This window comes from Drosophila kikkawai, chromosome 3R, assembly GCF_030179895.1.
Source record: "Drosophila kikkawai strain 14028-0561.14 chromosome 3R, DkikHiC1v2, whole genome shotgun sequence".
Lineage (NCBI taxonomy): Eukaryota > Metazoa > Arthropoda > Insecta > Diptera > Drosophilidae > Drosophila > Drosophila kikkawai.
This window is the reverse complement of record NC_091731.1, coordinates 32,421,179-32,441,661: the sequence shown is the minus strand read 5'-3', so window position 1 is coordinate 32,441,661 and position 20,483 is coordinate 32,421,179. Positions and strand designations below refer to the sequence as shown.

Below are 20,483 nucleotides of genomic sequence, written 5' to 3'. Positions count from 1 at the left end.
ATTCCCTTCCATACATTCTTACAGCATTTAAATCCATTTAAAATATTTACCAATCTCCTTAATATATTTTTTTTTCTTTATTTCTTGAAGCATTATATACAAACTACCGGAAATCTCTGCAACTTTTTCACAAAGAGCTTACATTCAGGCATCTTATTGCAGCTGTCGCTTATTCTGTCGCCGCCATTGCATATCGTGTCACGCACACTGGTTAACATGTTACCAAAATGGCGGCCACACTCACTTACACACACCGCCAAGTGCAATCTGCTGCCAACCGCAATGTGAACTTTTCACTTTTCCCTTCGCTTTCGTTTCAAGTAATGAAAAAGCGAAAAGAAATCCTGCCCGCCGCGCTCGCAGTTTTCAGCTCGACCCTCAACATCTGGCGTTGGCGTTTCAAGTTGAAAATTTGCAAACAAGCCGAAAGACGCACAGAAATTAAATGTACCGGCTTGGAAATTAAGTTGAGGTCCTCAAGAACGCTTTATAAAAATTATGGAAAAATAATCAGCAACGAATTTTGTATACAATAACATAAATATATTATATATGTAATTATTTTTTAAAGCTATAAGGTGCTTGGAGAGGTCTAGACCTTTTTTGTTTTAAGTATCATATTACCAAAATATATATATTTTTTTAATCTACAGAACATATATCCTATAAAACGAAGCAAGTTTAAGTAAAGTCTTGCAATAAATACCTTGTAAATTTCGGAATATTCTGAATTTTGTATATATAATTAGTAAACTTTTAATGTTTTAACAATAAATACTAAAGTCAGCCTATATGAAAAAAAAACTTAATTAAAATGTACAATTGCTTGGGCCTTGATTTTTACCCCCGGGGAACTTTTCAATATTGTGTTGCTGCATCATTTACTTGACTCTGTGTGTGTTCCCTGCAGCGAGCGGCAACCTTTGCGCGAAAGTAATTTTACCCGGGACAAGGTCAGGGAAGGAAATCGCAAAAGTTTTCGCAGCAGCACTCACTTACACACACACACACATAAAAAAGTGAAATTTAAGCCACACACGCAGGGCAGAAGACAGACGACAGTTTTGCGCCAAGGCCAAAGGACTCGGGGATTGAATGTATGCCACACACACACACACAAGAACACGCCCCCGCACACACAAGCTGCCGCCATTTTGTAACCATTTTATCATGGCAAACAAAAGCGGCTTACATCCCCCCGTTGTTGTCTGTTGTTTTTTTGTTTTTTATTCCGGTTTGTTTCGACTTGAAGTTGATGAATTTTACTCATGCCTCAAACGACTCTCTCTGTCTGCAAAGTTATTTTATTTCGTGTCATTTTGTAATTTTCGTGGGAGTTTTGGGGAAAGTTGGAGACTTTGTCACTTGATTAGCATTGCACCGCAATTAGGCAAATTGCCGGGATGCATTTTAAACCTCCACATGCTTATCGACTTTGGCTCTGATTAGCCCTCCCCCCCACAACCGAAAAGGTGGCAACGTGGGGCTCTCAGGCGTAATTACATCAACAATTCCAAAAACCTTACCGCGCCGCCTCGAAAAAGCCCTGGTCGTTGCCAACGTCGTTGGTCCGGGCAATGTCACTCACTGCTGGGCATTCAATGTGGCACGAAACGTATCCATTATTCAGGACGTGGTGCAAACAACTCGACCGACAAGCCAACAACGTCCGCCTGCGTGTAAGACGCAGTGCCAACAGTGGACGGCAATGGCTGTGGGCGGGGTTGAGGATCTCCGTCTCCACATTCCATGGCATACGCACAGCATATTTGGTATGTGAACTTGCCTACTAACCTTGTGTGCATGTGCCATGCAATTGGCCCCAGGATAACCCAACAATAACAACAACGGCAACGACAGCGGCAGCAACGACTGCAAGGATGTGCAAACATTGCGAGGTCCTTTCAGGAGCAATGGGCTAGTTCAGTGTGCTGGTGTGTGGTGTGGCCAGTGGACTTGCCTCGTAATTAAAGTTCCCCAGTTCCCACTCTCCACTAAGCGAGTACAGTACAGGTACAGTTCATGGCAAAAACAGTGAGCGAGAAGGTTGCATTAGGGCCAACTAAGCTGATCATGAAAATGAAAATTTTTTGGGTTTCCCTTTAACCAAATTACAAATTCATGGAAGTTGGGGGCGTCAAGGAAAAGCAATTTGAGAGGATTTTTAAAGCGGTTTTTGAAATATTAGTGATGAGAAGGTATTTTTTGTAATGAAAATGTTAGTTAAAACTTAATCAGAAAGGATCCGATAGCCTTTCCATTTCAGAAAACCAAGCGCAACCGAAACCAACACCGAATTTAAAGCCAATTAAAAAGACAGCCGTCTATCAAATGGGTACAATGGCTTTCAATATTATGAAACCCTGACTGCTGCTGCTCAAGTGTACGTCCCCAACGAACGTCACTAAACTGTCATGAAATGCAATCCCATTTGAAGTTCCCTTTGACAATAGACACAAGTCCCAAAAGGCTGGCGAAAAAAAAACCGAAAGCGAGAGATATTGTTAGCCAAAGTTATCGTTGGCTGCGCATCGCTAACACAGAGTACAGTGGCGTCGGCGAAACCAGTGACAGCCATGTTTCCTGCATCAGGAGTCGCAACGAGTTGATGCTCGGATGCATTCCGCCCAAAACCAACCAGGACCCTTTTTTCGTCCCTTCGAGCCACACACAATTTTGGCCACATTTCCTCGTTCTATTTCTTTTGCCCAGCTGCTGCGTCTCATTGGCTTTTGGGTAATGCACAGGAAGAAAAAATGAACTTGAAACAAAAGAGTTAAAAAACCTTTAACAAAAGTTACCTTAGTAAGATCTGTCAATATATTTAAAAATCTATTTAAAACCAAAAATCAATGTAAATTGACTTGCTTTTGCTGGCAAATTTTCTTTTTTTTGCAATGTGTAGTAGTAGTACGACTTTTTGTTTGGGGGGGTTTTTGTTTGGTGGCCGCCTGCGGCTGGCAAAACGACAAAATGTATGCTATGTTCCGGCTGAATTGCAGATTTTCATCCTCCATACACACACAGGCAGTCGCTTATTCCCTGCGCCTTTATGTGCAAAAAGCGTGGGGTGGGGCTTTTCCACCCCTTTCTCGTAGCTCTTACTTAGTTCGTGTAGGGAGGAGCTGCGGGATACTGGTGAGGGACAGTGTTTTGCCATTTGGCCGCATATTGCTAATGGAATGGAGCAGACTCGCCTCGCTTCGCCTCACCTCGCACCTGGCACTTGGGGCTTGGGGATTATCCGAGCAGTTCCGCAGCACATACTTTCGGGATCATATCTAAATTGAAAAAGTTATCGGTGCCGTGTGTCAAATGTGTTGCCGTCACCGTTACCGTCGCCTTTTATTTACAATTTTATTTTCATGGCAAACGTGTGTCGCCTCGGATAATCGATTCAAATCGATGCCTACTACGGCTGTCGAAATTCGCTTACAATACGCCAAGCCAAGCTGCCAGGATATGTCGCTGACAGCCAGCTGTCCTGCAAGCAATAAACAAAAATAATGTTGCCTGCCTCCAGGCGCGCGCTACATAAATTATAACATTAAAGACACCACCGAAAGGCATAAAAATCTTATTTATTCGCCGAAAATCGCTGCGTTGGCTGATAATTCGCAGCCATAAATTAGGTCCGAACAAAAGTTGGAGTTGCCGTTAAATGCGTGGGCTCAATATCCGGATCTGGGATTCCGGAATTGGGACGAAATTAAAACCTGGGCGATGCTTAGACAGGCGATTTAACTGTTATCCGCCCAAAGCCCCCCACATACTGGTCTGACTGTGTATGAGTGTATGTGTGTGGCCATTAGTGACTGTTCAATCTGTTCACTAGGTGCCTCAAACTTTGCCCGAAATGTTCATCGATGGACCACCGGACGAAGCTCATTACGTATTGATGCCCTCTCATGTGAAATAATTGGCGTAGTTGTCCATTAGCATTTAATAATTCATGGCTGCGTGTCTATACATCTCGCTCTCTCTGTGTGTTGTGCCAGCCAACAAAAGTCAAAATTGTGCTGGCGTTGGGGCTATTAAGTTCAGGCAATCAGACTCAATGTGTAAACCCGATTAGCTTCTCGGTGTTGCCTTGTATGGGGTCGGGTGTGTGAATAGATTATCATTGCAGTGATATTTGAGATGAGCTCAACATAGGCCATTGATTGATAACCTGATGGTGGAGATGAAATTGATTGATGAAAATTAATTGAGATGCTGCTTAAAAAATAAGTTTACCAAACCAAATTCTTAAGACACATTTCTTTCCATGTTTTACAATTCCAATTTATTTTTCTTTTTGAATGAACTTTAATTTACAATATTCATTATTAATTGTTTTAATATTATAATTTGCTTTTAATAAACTTTTCACACATACCAAATATATTTAGCTAATGTTTCGTTTTGTTTTTTTTTAGAAAGCATTTAGGCATGCCTAAATCCAAATACATTTTACAGGAACCAAATTGTTTTTTGCCAATACACATTACATTATGTTTTTTGTAAATAAATAAAAATATTTGAAAGCTTGTTTATACACTAAATAAATGAGAAGAATATTAAAGTTACTACAAATTAAATGATTTAATGCTTTTAAACTGATCACAGCAAATTGTTTTTTTTTGAATACCCAAGAACGAAAAAACGGAGCAAATATGTGTTAATTAGATACATTTTCAAATACTTTAAAACTGTTTTTATATTTTGTAGACTTTTTGTAAATTTGTTCTAAATGTTTAAGTTTTGTTTTTTAGTTTTATTTTCTACGTATTTACAAAGATGTTTCTGTTCAAATATTTGGCTAAAAATTAATCCAAATTGGTGCTAAAAATGTTACTTAAATCGTTCCGTTCAAGATAATAACTGATTTTATTATTTGTTCCATAACAAAACGGGTTTAATTACTAGTCTCAATAATAGTTAGGCCTATAAACAGTTTCCGTTTAGCTAATATATTTTTTTCCATTCTCTTTTTTTGATTTCACAAAATGTCTCTTTCTGTAGCAAAACTTCAACGAAATGTCTTAACTTTTTACAATTGATTTCATGGACGTGAAAGGAAAGTTGCACTCCTTGCTCCGTGTCCTGGCTCCTTCGTTCCTTCTCTGAGTTCTTCTGGGCTTGTGTGTGGGTGTGTGTGTCTGTGGGTGGTGTGGGCGTGAGTATGGGTGAGGTATGTGACTGGTGTGCGTGTGTCTTTCGACGCTAGTTGATGTTAAAACGTTGCGCCTAGAAAAGTTTTGCGTTGTTATTAGTTTATGGGCGTGTGACTGTGTGTGTGTATGCGTATTCGTGTAAGTGTTCATATATATATATGTGTGTGTATGTGTGTTTAGTATTGTTACATTTAAATTAAATTTTAAACTAGGCAACAAATTGAATTTGTTGAGTATTTTCTTTACTTTTCCCCTATGCTGTTTTCGTTCTTGTCTTTTCTATTTTGTTTTTGGCATTCTTCATTTCTTACTGCTAAATGAAAGTATTTGTTGCTTAGACTTTCATTTTTAGTTGAGTTTTTCTTGTTTTTTATTTTGGTGCCTTGGTCTAAAGGAATTACTAGTAGGAGATGCTCAGTAGTTCTTCTTCGGTGTCTACCCGGTGTTGGATATGCATTTGGGAGGACCTTTGGCAGGACATTACACACACTCGGTGCCCGACTCAACGAGGGGTTTACTATGCTACAGGGGGTTAGAAGAATATAAATTTGGGTTAGTTTAGGTCGAGTAAATAATGATAATAAATAAAATAAAAAAAAAATAATATAGAACTAAAAAATTACAGAGATAAGTTATTAAAATGCAGAAGTCTGCCATAGAAATAATTTTAATAAAGTAATTTTAAAGTCAAAATTAAATATTTAAAGAGTAAAGATAATCCAACTACCCAAAAAACAATAATAGTTCAGAGCAAAGGTAATTTTCGGTATGTTAAATAATCAAATAGAAAATAAGCCGCAAAATACCAATAAAAAAGAGATTTGGTTAGCAATTTTCTAAACGAGGATATTTAATTATAAACCGTAATGAAAACGACCAACCGCTAAGCCTGCGGCACGGATTTGGGGCGCAACGAGTTCGCTTGCTTATATGCAAATGATGTTGTTATTTATTGGTTGCTCTGTGGCAACCGAAACAGAAAATCTCTCTGAATGCCACTTTGTTTAATTTCGCATAATTATTATTATTATAATTATCCATTCTTGGTTGTCATATTTTTTTGTTTATTAATCAACCAACCGCTTTAATTAAAACTGACAACAAGGCAGCTGCCGCAGAGGCAAGGTAAAAAAGAGAAACGTAATTTAATTGAAATGTTTCACTAAAATGCCATATATTCTGCCATTCTCTGAGACACTTTATGGCTTAGTGAGGCAGCTGGGCGGAATGTGGGACATTTTAACGCTCCACTGACGCCATTTAATTGGCCTTTTAGTTAATTGGCCAATTGATATGCATGTTTTGATTGCATTTGCAGCTCTGCAATTAGCGATACCCACGGGCAGCTGTCGATTGTGAACTCAAAGAGCACACTGAATGCTTAACTCAATGCTAAATTAAATCATAAAGCAATAAAATAATAAAATAATAATTAAATTGTACACAGGAGGAGCCCAACAACACACCGATGTAATATAATATGCTAATAATAATGCTCTAATATTTGTTCTGCGACCACAACTTACCGGTTTTAATGACTAAATTGGGACCGTGGTTTCGTTTCGTTTCGCTCGCGGCATTTAAAATTCAAATGAAATAGTTGGATAAACGAATTTCGATTAAATATATATAAGAGTCACCAGTCTCGAGGGACGAGACTCTGTCACAACAATGTTTTTAGGACTCGCTTAAATCTGATCTATCAGCTATTTGGATCAACTTAACTTAGCCTAGGATACAGCTATGATACGCATACACTTGGCCATCTATATACAACATTAACTTAGCAGCTAGCGCCTAGAACCTCACGTAGCTAAAATCATTCGGATTCGTAGCCATCGGAGGGGCTGACCCGCTTACCTCCTCCTCCATGGCAGTGGCATACATCTGCGGCGTCCCGTTCTTCTGCAGACTGAAGTGATCCTCCGTGGTCTTGTGATACACCGGATTCTCAAAGTTCATCGAGTTGACCGCCCGCGTGCACCGTCTGTACGTGACCACAAGAATCTGCATAATCAAATAAATATATATTTTAATTAAATTTGAAATGGCATTCAACAATGAATTCAATGAATACTTACGCAAACCACAAGAGCGGCGGACGTTAGAGATGCTATCACAATCATGGCTATTTGGCCATAGTCCTGCTCTGAGTTCTGGGCAGAGTTATTGGTCTTATTGGTTGTGTGGGTGCCATTGCTGCCGGCTTTTCCTCCAACTATTTGCAAAAATAAGTAAAAGAAATATTTTTATATTTAGTAAAAATATATAATAATAAATAACAACTAGACAAATATTAGGAGAGATGTGTTTTTGATAAGAAATGAAGTAAGTAAGTCCCAGAATCCAGTTAGTTGTTAAGACATAAAGTTAATTTAAAGGATATTAATACGATAGCGTAATACTTCCTTTTCAAAAAACAGAATAATTCCTTTAAAATTCCCAAAACTATAGCTCAGCCTTCTATTAATCTCCTTAAAACCTTGCCTTTCTATAAAAAAAATCAATTACAAAAATAAACTTTCCCCCAAAATACAGATTTTCATCTTCACTTCCCCCCAAGTCCTGTAATTTCATAATTCCTATGACAAAATATAATTAAAATGTTGTCTTTCGACGGGCAAAAAGCAGAAAAAAAAGGAAGAGCGAGTCCCCAGCGATGACTACATCCCGTGGCGAATGTTTCCGCTTTTGGGTTTCCCTTGGCTTTACTGTCACTGACTCGGTGCGCTTTTATTTGGCGTTGCCCTTTGCTGTTGTCGTGGCAGGAAGTTGTAGGATTTTTCCGCTGTCATCATAATTCGTTTTCATATTTTTCCGTTTAGAATTTGTTCAACAGCAGAAAAAACGCACAAAGTTAAGACCTGAAGCAGGAGGAGAGCGCGCGTTCGCCCGGCAAAGGATATGAAGCCGAGCATTTAACGCGCGCCCTCAAGTTTTTCCCACTTTCGAAATCCTCCTCTTTCCACCAAAAATTTCCCCGCCTTTTATTGTTGTTATTAATTTTTGCTCTACGGCCGACCAGAAGGGGGAGTGGGACGAGCATGTGGCAGGGAATTATCATTAAAAGTTGATAGCAGGCAACAGCTGGTCGGCATCGATTCCTCGAAATGCCTCGACGTAGGCGCGTTAAGATGCTGCAAATTTATTTAAGCAGCATTAACAGACAGTCAAATGGCAGGGCAAGTCGCTGAAAAGTTGCACGTTGCTGTGGCATATTAATTGCCCGATTTAGCCCTTGTTTATGATTTTTTGCTCTTTTTAAGGGAGATGATAGGCCAGGATAAGCCAGATGCTGTTTTTTATATTTTGAAACTTTTTTTTTTCTGGCAGCTTAATAATTATTTTATTGGCTTTGGATTTGGGTAGAGTAGAAAGAATATTATAAACATCCTTTCACCTCAGTAAAACTTAAGTATTTTTCAGAGAGAAAAATATATATATTTTACTATTTTATAAATTTTTATTTTACGGCTTAATGTTGGGGAAATTGCATTTATTTTTCCACAAAAACTGCTTCCCAACATTTCCATTTTCTCTTCGGTACACTTAGATACTACTCCTGCTCTTCTGGCAAGTTTTATGCTTGCTCTTCGGTACACTTAGATACCACTCCTGCTCTTCTGGCAAGTTTTATGCTTGCCTATAAATGTCATATATTATTGCGCCCTCCTAATCTATACAAAATGCAATTTCCGTGCTTCACTCACGCACACATACTGCAGAGTTATGCCTCATCGCCCATTTGTATAATCCAGCACATGTGTTTTCATATTTATTTGGAAACTCCAACTCGGGATAACGCATAGCAGGTGCTTTCGGCTCTGCCACTCCTCTCGATTCCCGGCCAAACGGAAGTGCCATAAAAAGAACGACAAAATGGCTGCCGTGCCACAATTTTCCTTCCCGAAATGAAATAAAAACGCATAAAATATGTTCCGTCACCTGTTTTGGGTTCATTTTGCCATGGAGAGCATGAGGAGGGGATGTAAACAGATTAGATAAACCGCAAAAAAAAAAAAAGTTTAAAACTTTTATGCAACAAAAAATAAGAAGAGAGAGCAAGTCAAAAATGGTGTGGCATGCAAATAAACAAAATGGCGGCTTTGCTGCCATGTCTGGCTCGCCCGTTCCTGCTCTGTCTTCACATCGAAGGCAATATGCAGTAAAGTTAGAGGCGGACAGTAACAATGGCCCCGGACTGACCGAACTGCAGGCAAATGAAAGTCATAAAATGCTGCAAGGAGCTAGAGTAGAAACAGCAGCTGTTCACCCAGTTTTTCTCTGTATTTTCCCGCCATTTTCCCCGCATTTCCCTCCACCGCCCTGAGCTTCATTTTATGTGGTTGGCTATTAAAAACGCAGTCGTTACTTCGACGGCTCAAAGTTTATGGTTATTGAGGTCTCGGTCTGTCCAACTGCCATTTCCCCGCCTTGTGTTTCGGTGAGTGTCTCTGCCCCTCTCTCAGGGGTATTTGCGAAACTTTGCCTGCGCTTAATTAAGCAATTTGAAGTGGCCAAAGCTGGTCATGGAAAAAGTAGCGCAAACCGCTAATTGAAATTGCAGTTATGCCGGCCGTCGTCGTCGTCGTCATCATCATTGGCAGGGCTTGGCCATCTAATTGAAATAGTCCTTAACTAGTTTATAGTTATTTACTTGGCTCAGCTTCTGCAAACTTTTCTTGCTCGTTCTCCTTTGCCATGGCTTAAGCCCTCGTCGTTGTCGTCATTATTCTGCCACAAATGTGTTGCAGTTCAAGTCCGACCGTGAGTCCCTGAGCTGATTAGCTTTTTCCACGCAAAGTACACCCTCTGCCAAGCGACCTTCAAACCCTCGATTCCGCCACTATGACTTCTTTAAACTGACGTAATTAGGCACAATTGTACGGGCTTCTTAGTAAGCTTTCGCAGCGAACTTGATTTTATTCCATCGTAGGCATGACAACGTGTATTTAAGCATTCAGTTCTAAGCCGAAGGAGCAAATAGGAGAGGATAAGGACAAAAAATGGCAGGGATTTTAAAATAAAATCTCATAAAGTTGAGGGTTTTTATATCTCACAATTGCGAAGCCACACCAAGGCTGGTTTAATTGTTATTCCAATTTGGCTTTGGGGGCACTTAACTAAACTTTGTCTGTCTTATAATTACAATACAATTTTGTTAAAATTTATAGGACTCTGCCATCAAAGACAAGATTTATTTCTTGTTAAAAAAATATTCAAATGTCTTCCTGCTGCCCAAGGAACCAGACCATATACCCTTTATTAGCTTTATTTATTCCAGCTCCAATTCGGTTGCCAACGCGAAATATCTTTTGCCGCTTTTCATTCTCGTTTTCAATAATGGAGGACCGTTCAATTTGGCATTTCGATTGATCAAAGTATGTCTGTCTGTCTGCCGGGAGGCGGCTAAATTTGTGTTTATTAAAAATAATGATACGGCATTTAGAAGAGGCGTACAGGCCACGCACACAGGAAGTTCTAATTTAAATCAATAGCAACAACGATACGGGACACACACAAATACACACATTGGAAAATGGCAGAAAATGGGGAAAAATGGGAGAAATGGTTTTGTGGTATTGCATATTTTTTGGGATAAACCACGCCGGCTAGATGGGGGTAATTTATTTTGCTCCAAAGCCGGCAGACCGAATGTCGACAGTTTGAGGTGTTGACAGTGCCAATTTGCTGGAGGATGATGATAGCGATGATGGCGATGACGAATTTCTGGTTAAACTATTTGCCATGCTCCATGTCACCCCATGTGTTGGTGTAGCATTGGTATAGTGTTGGTGCTACTATCGGTGCTGTTGGTGTTGGTGCTTATGTATAATTTAATTTCATGGCGATTTGTTGACGACTCTCCTACAGTCTGTCGCTGATATGTCAGACGGTTCAACTGCTGGCTGCCCTTCGTCTGCGTCTGCCTCTGCGGTTGTCAGCCGTTCATCATTCCCGCTTCCAACCGAACTCCCATCCCCATCCCCATGACCATCATCATCGTCATCCTCATTCGCATCCTCGCATCCATGTCATTCTGTCAGAGCAGTTTGCAAATTGCAAGGAGAAATTCGCCGGGTGCGGGTAAGTGTGCTGGATATGGAGCCCCGTTTAAGCTGAACAGGAGGAGGAAGCCAAGGGAATCTCTGGGATGGCGGTGCTGCCATTAAACATGTCACCAATGGCTCCTCTCTCTTGCGGTTTTTACAATGTCTGTGCATGTGTGCGCGAGACCCGATATTTATGTTTTACGCTCAGCTCGTTCGCATTTTGCAAACTTTTTGTGTATGTGTGTGTGTGTGTTCATTTTGAGTGATTACGTCGATATCATTGATGTTGATTTATGATGATGACTATGGCTGAATGTGTGCATACATCTTGCTTGAGAAATTGTGACAAAAAAATTAAAAAAAAACAACAAGATGAGCAGGTAAAAACGATGTTCACACAAGGAAAGTGGACAAATGAAATAGACAAAAAACTTAAATGGAACCAACACCAGGATTGGAAGCCGGAAAAAGGAAAGTGTAAAGAATTTCGTGGATACCAATATTTACAAGGAAAATTAACCTTTTTTTGGAATATTAAAATCAGCAAAAGTATATTAAAATGGTGAACAAAATTTGTGATTTTTTTAAATTTCTTGGAATTACAAATTTGAAAAAACAAATTCATATTTTTGTAAGAGAAATTCAAAAGCAAACAAAATAAAAACACAAGTATCTTTCAAATTGAAAAACTGCAATACATAATATTTAAGTAAGATATACTCTTCTTATACTCCTGAAATTCTCACTATCACATTTTCCTAGCTCACCAAACCCTTAACCATTCAAAGACCACCACCATTGACTTTATATAAAAACGTTTTGCATACCCGGCGCTTCACTGTGCGCATCTTGAGGTAGTCTTGTGGTGGTTGAGGTGAACGACTTGTTTGTCGTCCTGGGCACCGCTGTGCTGTTATACCTCGCTTTCGGGACACGCGCTACAACAAAAGTTAATTTCATAGATATAATGAAATCGGAAATGGCGGATACATTCGATTCAATGAAATTTGCACTGCAGTGCGGGCCACTTAATAGGCCGCAACCGCACCAGGAAAGCGTCCTGCCCCGTCCTGGGTCGACCTGGCCTGTCCGACTGACCGCAGGACACAGCAGCCATCGAGGCAAGCGAGGACAATCGCTCAGTGTGGTGCATCAATGCAATTAAGAAAACCCCACGTTAAACGAAAAAGAGGCAAAACTACTTACGATCCTCGACACACATGAGGCCGTCGGGCATCAGCTTCAGGCCCGTGGGACAGGCGCAGGATATGCGTGGACTCCGCTCGTTAATCCTGGGCGCTGGCAGGCAGAGGTGAGAGCAGTGGCCATTGACCGATTGGCAGTGGTTAACGCCATCGGGCTGGCGGTACGGATGGTAAACGTGGACCACCATGGGATGTTCGAGCTGCAGGAAAATGGGATAGCAATTAGTGAGAGTCCTTGTCATGTCTGCTACGTATATATATTACACATACGACATGTAAGCCTAGGTAATAATTTCTCAAACATATATCCTTACCATATGCCCCGCGGTCACGGCCTCCACATCCTCTCCCGTGAACTTGTTCGCCTTGAAGACGGCCTGCTTGTCCCAGTCGGTCCAGTAAACGTAGTCTTCGAAGGTGGTGATGGAAAAGGGATGCCGCAGGTACTCGCCGGAATACAGCACCTGACGGCGCTCAGAGCCATCGTAGTTGGATGACGAGATGGTGTTCAGCTTGCCATCCACCCAGTACAGGCGCTTCTTAACCAGATCCAGAGTGATGCCATTGGGCCACTTGACATCGTAGCTAATGATGGTGGTGCGGTGGGAGCCATCCATGCCCGCTCTCTCGATGCGCGGCGATGCACCCCAGTCGGACCAGTACATCCAGCCGTCAATGGGATCCAGGGCGATGGAACGCGGGATGTCCAAAGCGTCCTGAATAAGAACCTTGCCCATGTTGCCCTCGAAATTGGTCAGTTCAATGGTGCACTTGTGGGTGTCCGTGTAGTAGACATGGTTGTAAATCCAATCCACCGCCAAACCATCCGAGGTAACCGAAGATTGCTTGAGCACCACGGTCTTCTCGCTGCCCTCGTCAATGGGCGCCTTGTAGATGCTTTGCGTGGCAATGTCGCTCCAGAAGATCATCCCCGTGCGGAATACGAAATCCAAAGCTGTAGCTGCCTTGGTACTATTCACAATCGAGGTCATTTCAGGACGTTCGAGGGCTATCTTACGAATGTCATGACGCCGGGCCAATAGCAGAGAGGCATGACCCTCGCTGGCCTTACACCGGGTGTGGTTCTTCAGGACTCGCATGTATCCCGCCTCGCACTCGCACTTGAAGGCTCCGATCTCATTGACGCACACCTGTGAGCAGATACCATGGGTCTCACACTCGTCGATGTCCACGCAGCTGTGCTTGTCCGCTGCCAGCTTATAGCCTTCCTGGCACTCGCACCGATAACCCACCGCCAGGTTTACGCACTGATGCATGCAGCCACCATTCTTGGAGGCACACTCGTTGATGCCGCACTTGCCGGCGGGTTCATCCTCGCCGTTGGGGCAGTCCTTCCTCCGGTCACAGACCTTGGAATTGGGGATGCACTGACCACCACCGCAATCGAATTCGCTGGTGGCATTGCATGTCCTTGGTGGTGCACTTAGGTTGCATTTCTTTTCATCGCTGCCATCGGGGCAGTCACGGTCCCCATTGCAGGTCAGATGGCCAGCAATGCAGCTGCGATCGTCGCACTGGAACTGATCTGGCCGGCAGGTCACGCTCGCACAGTGCTCCTGGGACTCATCCTCGCCATCGGGACAGTCGGCCTCGCCATCGCACACCCAGGTCCTGTGGAGGCAGGTGATGTGATCCCGGCACTGGAACTCGGAGGCCTGGCAGAAGTTTATCGCCGGGCGAGTGCAGTTTTGCTAAGAAAGGTAGAGAGAGTATAAATAATTTATATCTTTTGAAAATATAGAGATGTTTAATATCTTAAATGATTTAAGTATGAAATGTAGCTGAATTTTCTTCCAAGATTTATCTTATATTTATAAATCCCCAGCCAAGATGAATCTCTGCGCGAGGCAAGGATAAAGAAAGTTAAGTTTACTGCTGCTACAACAGTTTGCTTTTCTTGTTAAGTGCCAACCAAATATTCAGGCAGTTAAGCCCGGTTCACAAACACACCCATATACACGGGCACACACGCACACACGAGTATATTGTTCCCTCTGGCCATAGCCTGCAATTTTTTGTGCTGCATATTTCCAGGAGAATTTTGCACACTTTATACTCTTTGTTTTGAAGGCTACTTGTGACAAATAATACTATATACAATTTATATATATATTTAATACATTTAAATATATATAAAGGATTAATACAATAAATAAATAAATATTGGGTAAATAAACTAAAAACCCCTTTTCGAGATTTCACTAAACAAAAAAGGGTTTCTTATTATAGTAAAATCATATAATAAAATCCTTTAAATATTTAAATATTTGTATATTTATCTTTACAATATATAAAAAATTTAAAGAGCAAACATTAAGCTACATATTCGTATAGCTTTCTATAGTTCCTCTACTTTTATTGTTATTCCGGTGCCATGCAATTTCGGGCTCCATCCTACCCCCCCACTGACAACAAAAGCCATGCGTCATACATATAAATGTTTATGGGAAACAGTTGCCGACATGGTCCTCGTCGTCGTCGTTGCCAGTTTTGAATAATGCTCGCGTCCTGCATAATTTATGCTTTCCTAGCTAGCTTCATATAAATACATATTTATATGCGAGCGAATGTGTGTGTGTTTCAGTGTTTGTATAGGGTTTGATAATGTGCTCATATCAATTTTCATTGCAAGTTTTAAAAGGTAAGGGAGCCAAAGATTGACAGGGCAGCGAAATATGGTGAATATATTAAACTTAATTTAGAATTACTTATAGAAAAGCATTGTATATAAAATAATAGAAACTGAACTGTACTCACCGTCTCATCGCTGCCATCCATGCAGTCTTTATCCCCATCGCATAGCCACTGTTTGGGGATGCAGGTGCCGCTGGCACAGGTAAAGGCATCCTCGGCACACGTGTGCCCACTGTCGCAGCCCTTCTCATCCGTTCCGTCGCCGCAGTCGTCGTCCTCGTCACACTTGAAGCGGTTCTGGATGCAACGTCCATTGCCGCAGGTGAACTCATCCGAGCGACACGTTCTATCTGCACGGAGGAGGTCAGTCAAACGATTAGCCAGGATTCTCCAAAGGGGTTTTGCGGGGAGGATTCGTTAGCTGATTAGTGAGTGAACTTGATGGTATGTCATTTGGTATGATTTTTGGTATGGGAACTACAACAAACAAGGCCAGTGGAGTGAACTTGGAAGAGAACCAACACCATTACAAAAAATTGCCAGCCAACAAACAAAGGATAAATATAAGCAGGGCGGAGAAATATGTGAAAGTGACAACAACAAAAAGTAAAACAACAGCGTAAACACAGCAAACTAAAGCTTATCCTATGTGTGTGTTTGTGTTCGCGTGTGCTTGTGTTTGTGTAAATATTTGTGCTTTATTGCATGCGAGTTTAAGCATGGCATTACACAATTTCCACAGAAATATGTGTGTGTATATACTCAAGAGCTGGGTAAGAAGAGGAGAAAGTAAAGTGGGATAGTAACAGTATATATATAGAGCAGGTTAAAGCAGCCAACACCAAGCGCAGAGGAATAAGTACAGAACAGATAGAAAGCTAGCATTGATTTGGTTTTGGCTTACTGCACTGGGCCTCATCGCTTCCGTCGCGACAATCTTTGTTCTGATCGCACATCCAGGCCAGGGGAATGCACTCGCCCTCGCCCGACTTGCAGGCGAACTGCTCAGGCGAACATGTCTGGCTGCCTAAAAAAATAAAACGGGAGGATATTTGGTTCACAAGTGTTTTTTGAAATGAAAGAAAATCACAGGAACAAGATAATATCGGCAAGCCGAAATTTAGAAATTATTTAAAGAACCTCTGATTGAAGTTCCTGTAAATATAATTTAAATTTATTTATCTCCTTTACAGTTTTATTTCCACAAGCCTGTAAGATAAGGACACCAAAAATAACCCTCTAACTACTCAGCTAATGCGATTTGGCATCTCCAAAGACATTGAAGCACCAAAGGGCGACGCCTTAAAGTAGGCAACCGAGTGTTGTCCTGTAATTAAGTTTATAAGCAGCTGCCAAAGGGGGGCGGGTCGGGGCGGTGCAGGAACTACTCTGGAAGTAATAAACATAGTTGTCATGCCAGCACACACACACACACATTCGGGGGCTAAACAGTTGGCATTTTATCTAGGCAGTAATTAAGACATTATCAGCCAACACTCCATAAAGTTAAAACGCACACATGCGTATGCATTAAAGCAATTATCGCACACACACACACACACGGTACCCCTTAACGGGGGGCAGGAACCTTCATTCCAGAGAGGAGCGGACATTAAACAAAGCTGACAACACTCCCAGCCACCCACACACACGCGCACACTCGCATTAAAACGCTTGTGTTTAACCCTTAATGCGTATTAGTATGCCAGTTCTTCGGGCCTCCCTTTCAAGCTTTCTTTCGCATTCTTTTCTCTTGCGATATGCGTGTGTGTTTGTGTGAAATGGAGGTCCTTTGTGTGATTTTCCCTGATATGATTATGTACATACATCCCGCTGTTCCTGCTACTTGTGTGCGTGCGAGCAATAAAATCCTATGGCCGAAAGACACACACATGTACGAGTATTTGAATATGCTTTTTGGCGTTTTGTCTACCTTTTGCTTCGGATTTTCCGCAGGAGCAGCAGCAGGATCCTCACATTTTGTCTATTTGTTTACCGTTTACACGCGCGCATGGCGTACGGCGGAAATTTCTGACATGGTTGCAAATAAATTAATTTATTATTATTTTGCTCCGGTGGTATTCGCAATTTTTGCGCGGTTGCTTAGCAACCGTCGTATGCGTGATATGCCCTTAATTGGAATTTACTGTGACCAGCTTCCCGAATATATTCGTTGTCGTTCGCCAGCCGAAATATTTCCTAGAATGGCGACCCGCGGATGCCAGCTAAAGCATTCCAGGGAGTCCTCAATAATTTGCTTGTGCCTCTTTGTTAAATTTTTGATTTTAAATTGATTTGAATTTCCTTTTAAAGTTTAGTCAACCTTTTCTGAGTATTCTTATTTCTTTATGTGATATGGGATATTTCTTTATAATTTTTATATTATTCCCAGAATTCCGTACTTATCAGTATTCTTTTGTGAATATTTCTCAGTTTTTAGATAAAATATTTTCATATTTCCGCTTTGAATCATATTTCTGTGGCAAATTCTTTAGTCATCATAAAAATATAACGTTTTTTTGCACATATATTTGTCTTTGCTTTAATATTTTTATATTCATTCAATTTATTTCTAAATATTCCATTAAATTTCAATAAAAATTTCAATAGGTTTCTTTATCTCCTTAAATAAATTTCCTTTATAACTAGTTTTTCAATTTTTATATTCTGTGAAAAAATATATTATTATTACGCTCAGCAGATATTTTTTCAATTATCCAATATCGTTTTTCCAGCCATAATTTATGGCTTCATTAAATTTCCCAATGCTGTGGCGCATTCACCGGGGTCCTTTTCCACCACATGTATGAATGTCCTTATAGTACTCTCCAGTTTTATCCTTTTTGAGGTAACTACTTGGCTGAATGGACGACGACGTCTCATTCCCGTGTGGCCATGGGGACACAGCTCCAGCTTCAGCTCCGGCTTTTGTAAGCCATGACAGAATCAATTTGCTGTTGTGGGGTCACAGTCAATGGACCACCGATGGTCCTTGCACTCCTTCCCTTACCCTTGCATACACATTGTATTCAATGGCATTTTCTTGTTATCTGACGCCAGAGCGTATATACTTGCAATTTGATTTTAATTTTATTTAAAATGCTTTTTAGACCATGTACAAGACAAGGTCCTAGATAACTGCAACTACCCTCGACCAGCCCCGCCACTTGAAAGCCAATGAAGCTTAATGCCTTTGTGGGGCAGTTTGCGTTTGCGTTTTGTTTACTCTGCAGTTTGTGTCCTCTTTCCGAGTTTATTGTTCGACCAAGTTTTCCCCCAGAATGGTAAACAAAGTTATGAAGAGTCCGAGTGGAGTGTTAAATGGAATTAAGCAACGGGGCGGAGTTCAAACATGAAACTGATAACTGAAAGTCGCCATTTTTAAAGAAGCAAGCTGTGCTTTTTACACGAAAATTCGCTTGAAATTAAGATTCACCGGGGTAACTGGGCGAAAGCAGAAATGTCAACAAGGTTTGATGACAATTTTAAAGCACATAAAAGTCATAAAAGGACGCACATATATACAGAGAAGTAACTTTATGGGCTTACAGTTGTGTTCAAAATAATTGTGATGGATGAAGGTATTATTTTTAAGTAAAAGTGATGTAAGTTGAAAACTAATAGAAGTAAAAACGGATAATATCACATAATTGAAAATTTAATTTCATTAACTATTTGTTATTTAATATTCTTTTTAATAAAAATTTAACATTTCTAGCCTGCTTTAATCCTTATTAATTTTTGCATTTTGGCATTAGAAATTATCACTACTTTTCTGAACACATCTGTAGCTCTTGTAATCCCCTTAGCCAAGCACTGGGCCATGAGTTCCACCATATAAACCACAGGCTCAATTTGGCGCTGCGTTCGCTGTTTGATTACCGGGTTTTTATTTTCATCAAGGATAACATCATAAAAATCGCATCATTTTTTCAATTACATCTCGCTGAAAGTCCTTCCAGCATAAAAACATTTTTTTACTTTCCTCGTTCGCCACTCACTTCATACATATATATACATAAGTATATATACTATATAGTTTGGGGGGAAATGTGTCACAGACAATAAACCGCTAAACAAGTTACTGTGCGAAAAAAATGCTTTCAGAATAAAGTGAAAAGCGGAAACTACGCCCAAAAGGAAGGGAGCTCGGGACTCAGGAGCCAGCCTAATGCATAAATACAAATTAGTTCCGCCGATGGTCACGTCGCGATATTGTCCGCAAGGAGTGACGTTAATTTATGGCCTGGTCAGTCCCCAAGTCATAAAATCCGGGCACATCTCCCAAGTTTCATGGCAGAGCAGAGAGCAGAGGGTCAGATTTCTTCCATGGGGGCATGCATTTAAATTTCGATTAAGTGACTTTTCTTTTTGTCGTTTTAGTGATGGGGCAAATCCTCCAGTTAGTATGCAAATGTGAGGAAGAATAATTCATTCTTGTGCTTACTGCCGCATTCAGATTCGTCGGACTTGTCGCGACAGTCCTCGTCGCCATCGCAGACAAACTCCCGGTGCACACACTGCTCATTATTTTTACACATAAACATGATGGGAGAGCAACGACCCCCTGTTTATATATGTATGTATGTAGGTGAATTATAAAAATCAAATAAAAGTATAAGTTAAGGTAAGATAGGGATTTATATCGAAAGGAAAAGTCCGATATATCGAAATTTATTGAAATTTTAGATATTGTAAAATACCGCATTTAAGGTTAGAATATATATATAATCAAAAAATATCGGACAACCAATTTAATTTGTCTCAAAATATCGATTTTTTAAACATATATCGCAGCATTTAAATATAAATTATCGATATTCATTTCAAATTTTGATACAATATACAGTATCGATATTTTCTGCCATGCCTAGGTAAAACCCTCAAAGTAGACATCGGTTTAATGGAAATTTTAGGGGTAAATTTCAAGGAGTCATTTTAATATAAACTGGATAAAAGAAACATAGAACTTTAAAAACCAAATTTAATTTGTTTCTAGTTATATATTATATTATAATTTTTTTATATATTTCTTATAAATCGATAAAACACTTAAAAGGCCTTACAGTGCCAACTCTGAGGTTGGTTTACATTTAATTCCATCATAAGTGCTTGGCCAACTGTTTCAATAACCGTCCTCAATTGCATTTTAAACCGATATCTACTGGTAATATCAAAAGTAATGGCCAATACTTACGGCAGCGGGATGGAGACTCGTCGCTTGCATCGGCACAGTCCGCCTCCCGATCGCAGACCCATCTTTGCGGAATGCACTTTCCGTTGCCACAGCGGAATTGCTCCGTAGTGCAAGTTGATTCTGCAAAAGCAAATGTTGGAAATCAATTTTACATAACTACCGCAGATAATGGTTTCGATAGAATATTCCCATGAATATATATGTATATGGGGCATGG

The 20,483-nt window shown here is 40.6% G+C and overlaps 1 protein-coding gene and 1 long non-coding RNA gene across 11 annotated transcripts in view; both read right to left on the bottom strand.

The window, feature by feature from the left end:
* Positions 1 to 2,811: 2,811 nt before the first annotated feature.
* Positions 2,812 to 3,408, bottom strand: LOC138928831 (uncharacterized). The gene is made up of 2 exons (XR_011445232.1): positions 3,213 to 3,408; positions 2,812 to 3,135 (listed from the first exon to the last, which is right to left on the bottom strand). It is a non-coding gene; the product is annotated as an uncharacterized lncRNA (long non-coding RNA).
* An 850-nt stretch (positions 3,409 to 4,258) lies between these two features.
* Positions 4,259 to 20,483, bottom strand: part of LpR2 (Lipophorin receptor 2) — a 36,468-nt gene continuing 20,243 nt past the window's right edge. For 2 of the 10 annotated variants that reach the window (XM_017178492.2, XM_017178534.2), the window contains 9 exons: positions 20,267 to 20,386; positions 19,517 to 19,636; positions 15,193 to 15,419; positions 12,729 to 14,126; positions 12,416 to 12,614; positions 12,037 to 12,147; positions 7,238 to 7,374; positions 7,017 to 7,163; positions 4,259 to 5,678 (listed from right to left, as the gene is read on the bottom strand). In XM_017178492.2, the coding sequence (XP_017033981.1) occupies positions 5,637 to 5,678; positions 7,017 to 7,163; positions 7,238 to 7,374; positions 12,037 to 12,147; positions 12,416 to 12,614; positions 12,729 to 14,126; positions 15,193 to 15,419; positions 19,517 to 19,636; positions 20,267 to 20,386 (2,501 nt within the window). In that variant the 3' untranslated portion in view covers positions 4,259 to 5,636. Of the gene's footprint in view, positions 5,679 to 6,938; positions 7,164 to 7,237; positions 7,375 to 12,036; positions 12,148 to 12,415; positions 12,615 to 12,728; positions 14,127 to 15,192; positions 15,420 to 15,973; positions 16,097 to 19,516; positions 19,637 to 20,266; positions 20,387 to 20,483 lie in introns of those variants that run through there. The other 8 variants (XM_017178486.2, XM_017178524.2, XM_017178515.2 and 5 more) reach the window with 5 other exon arrangements.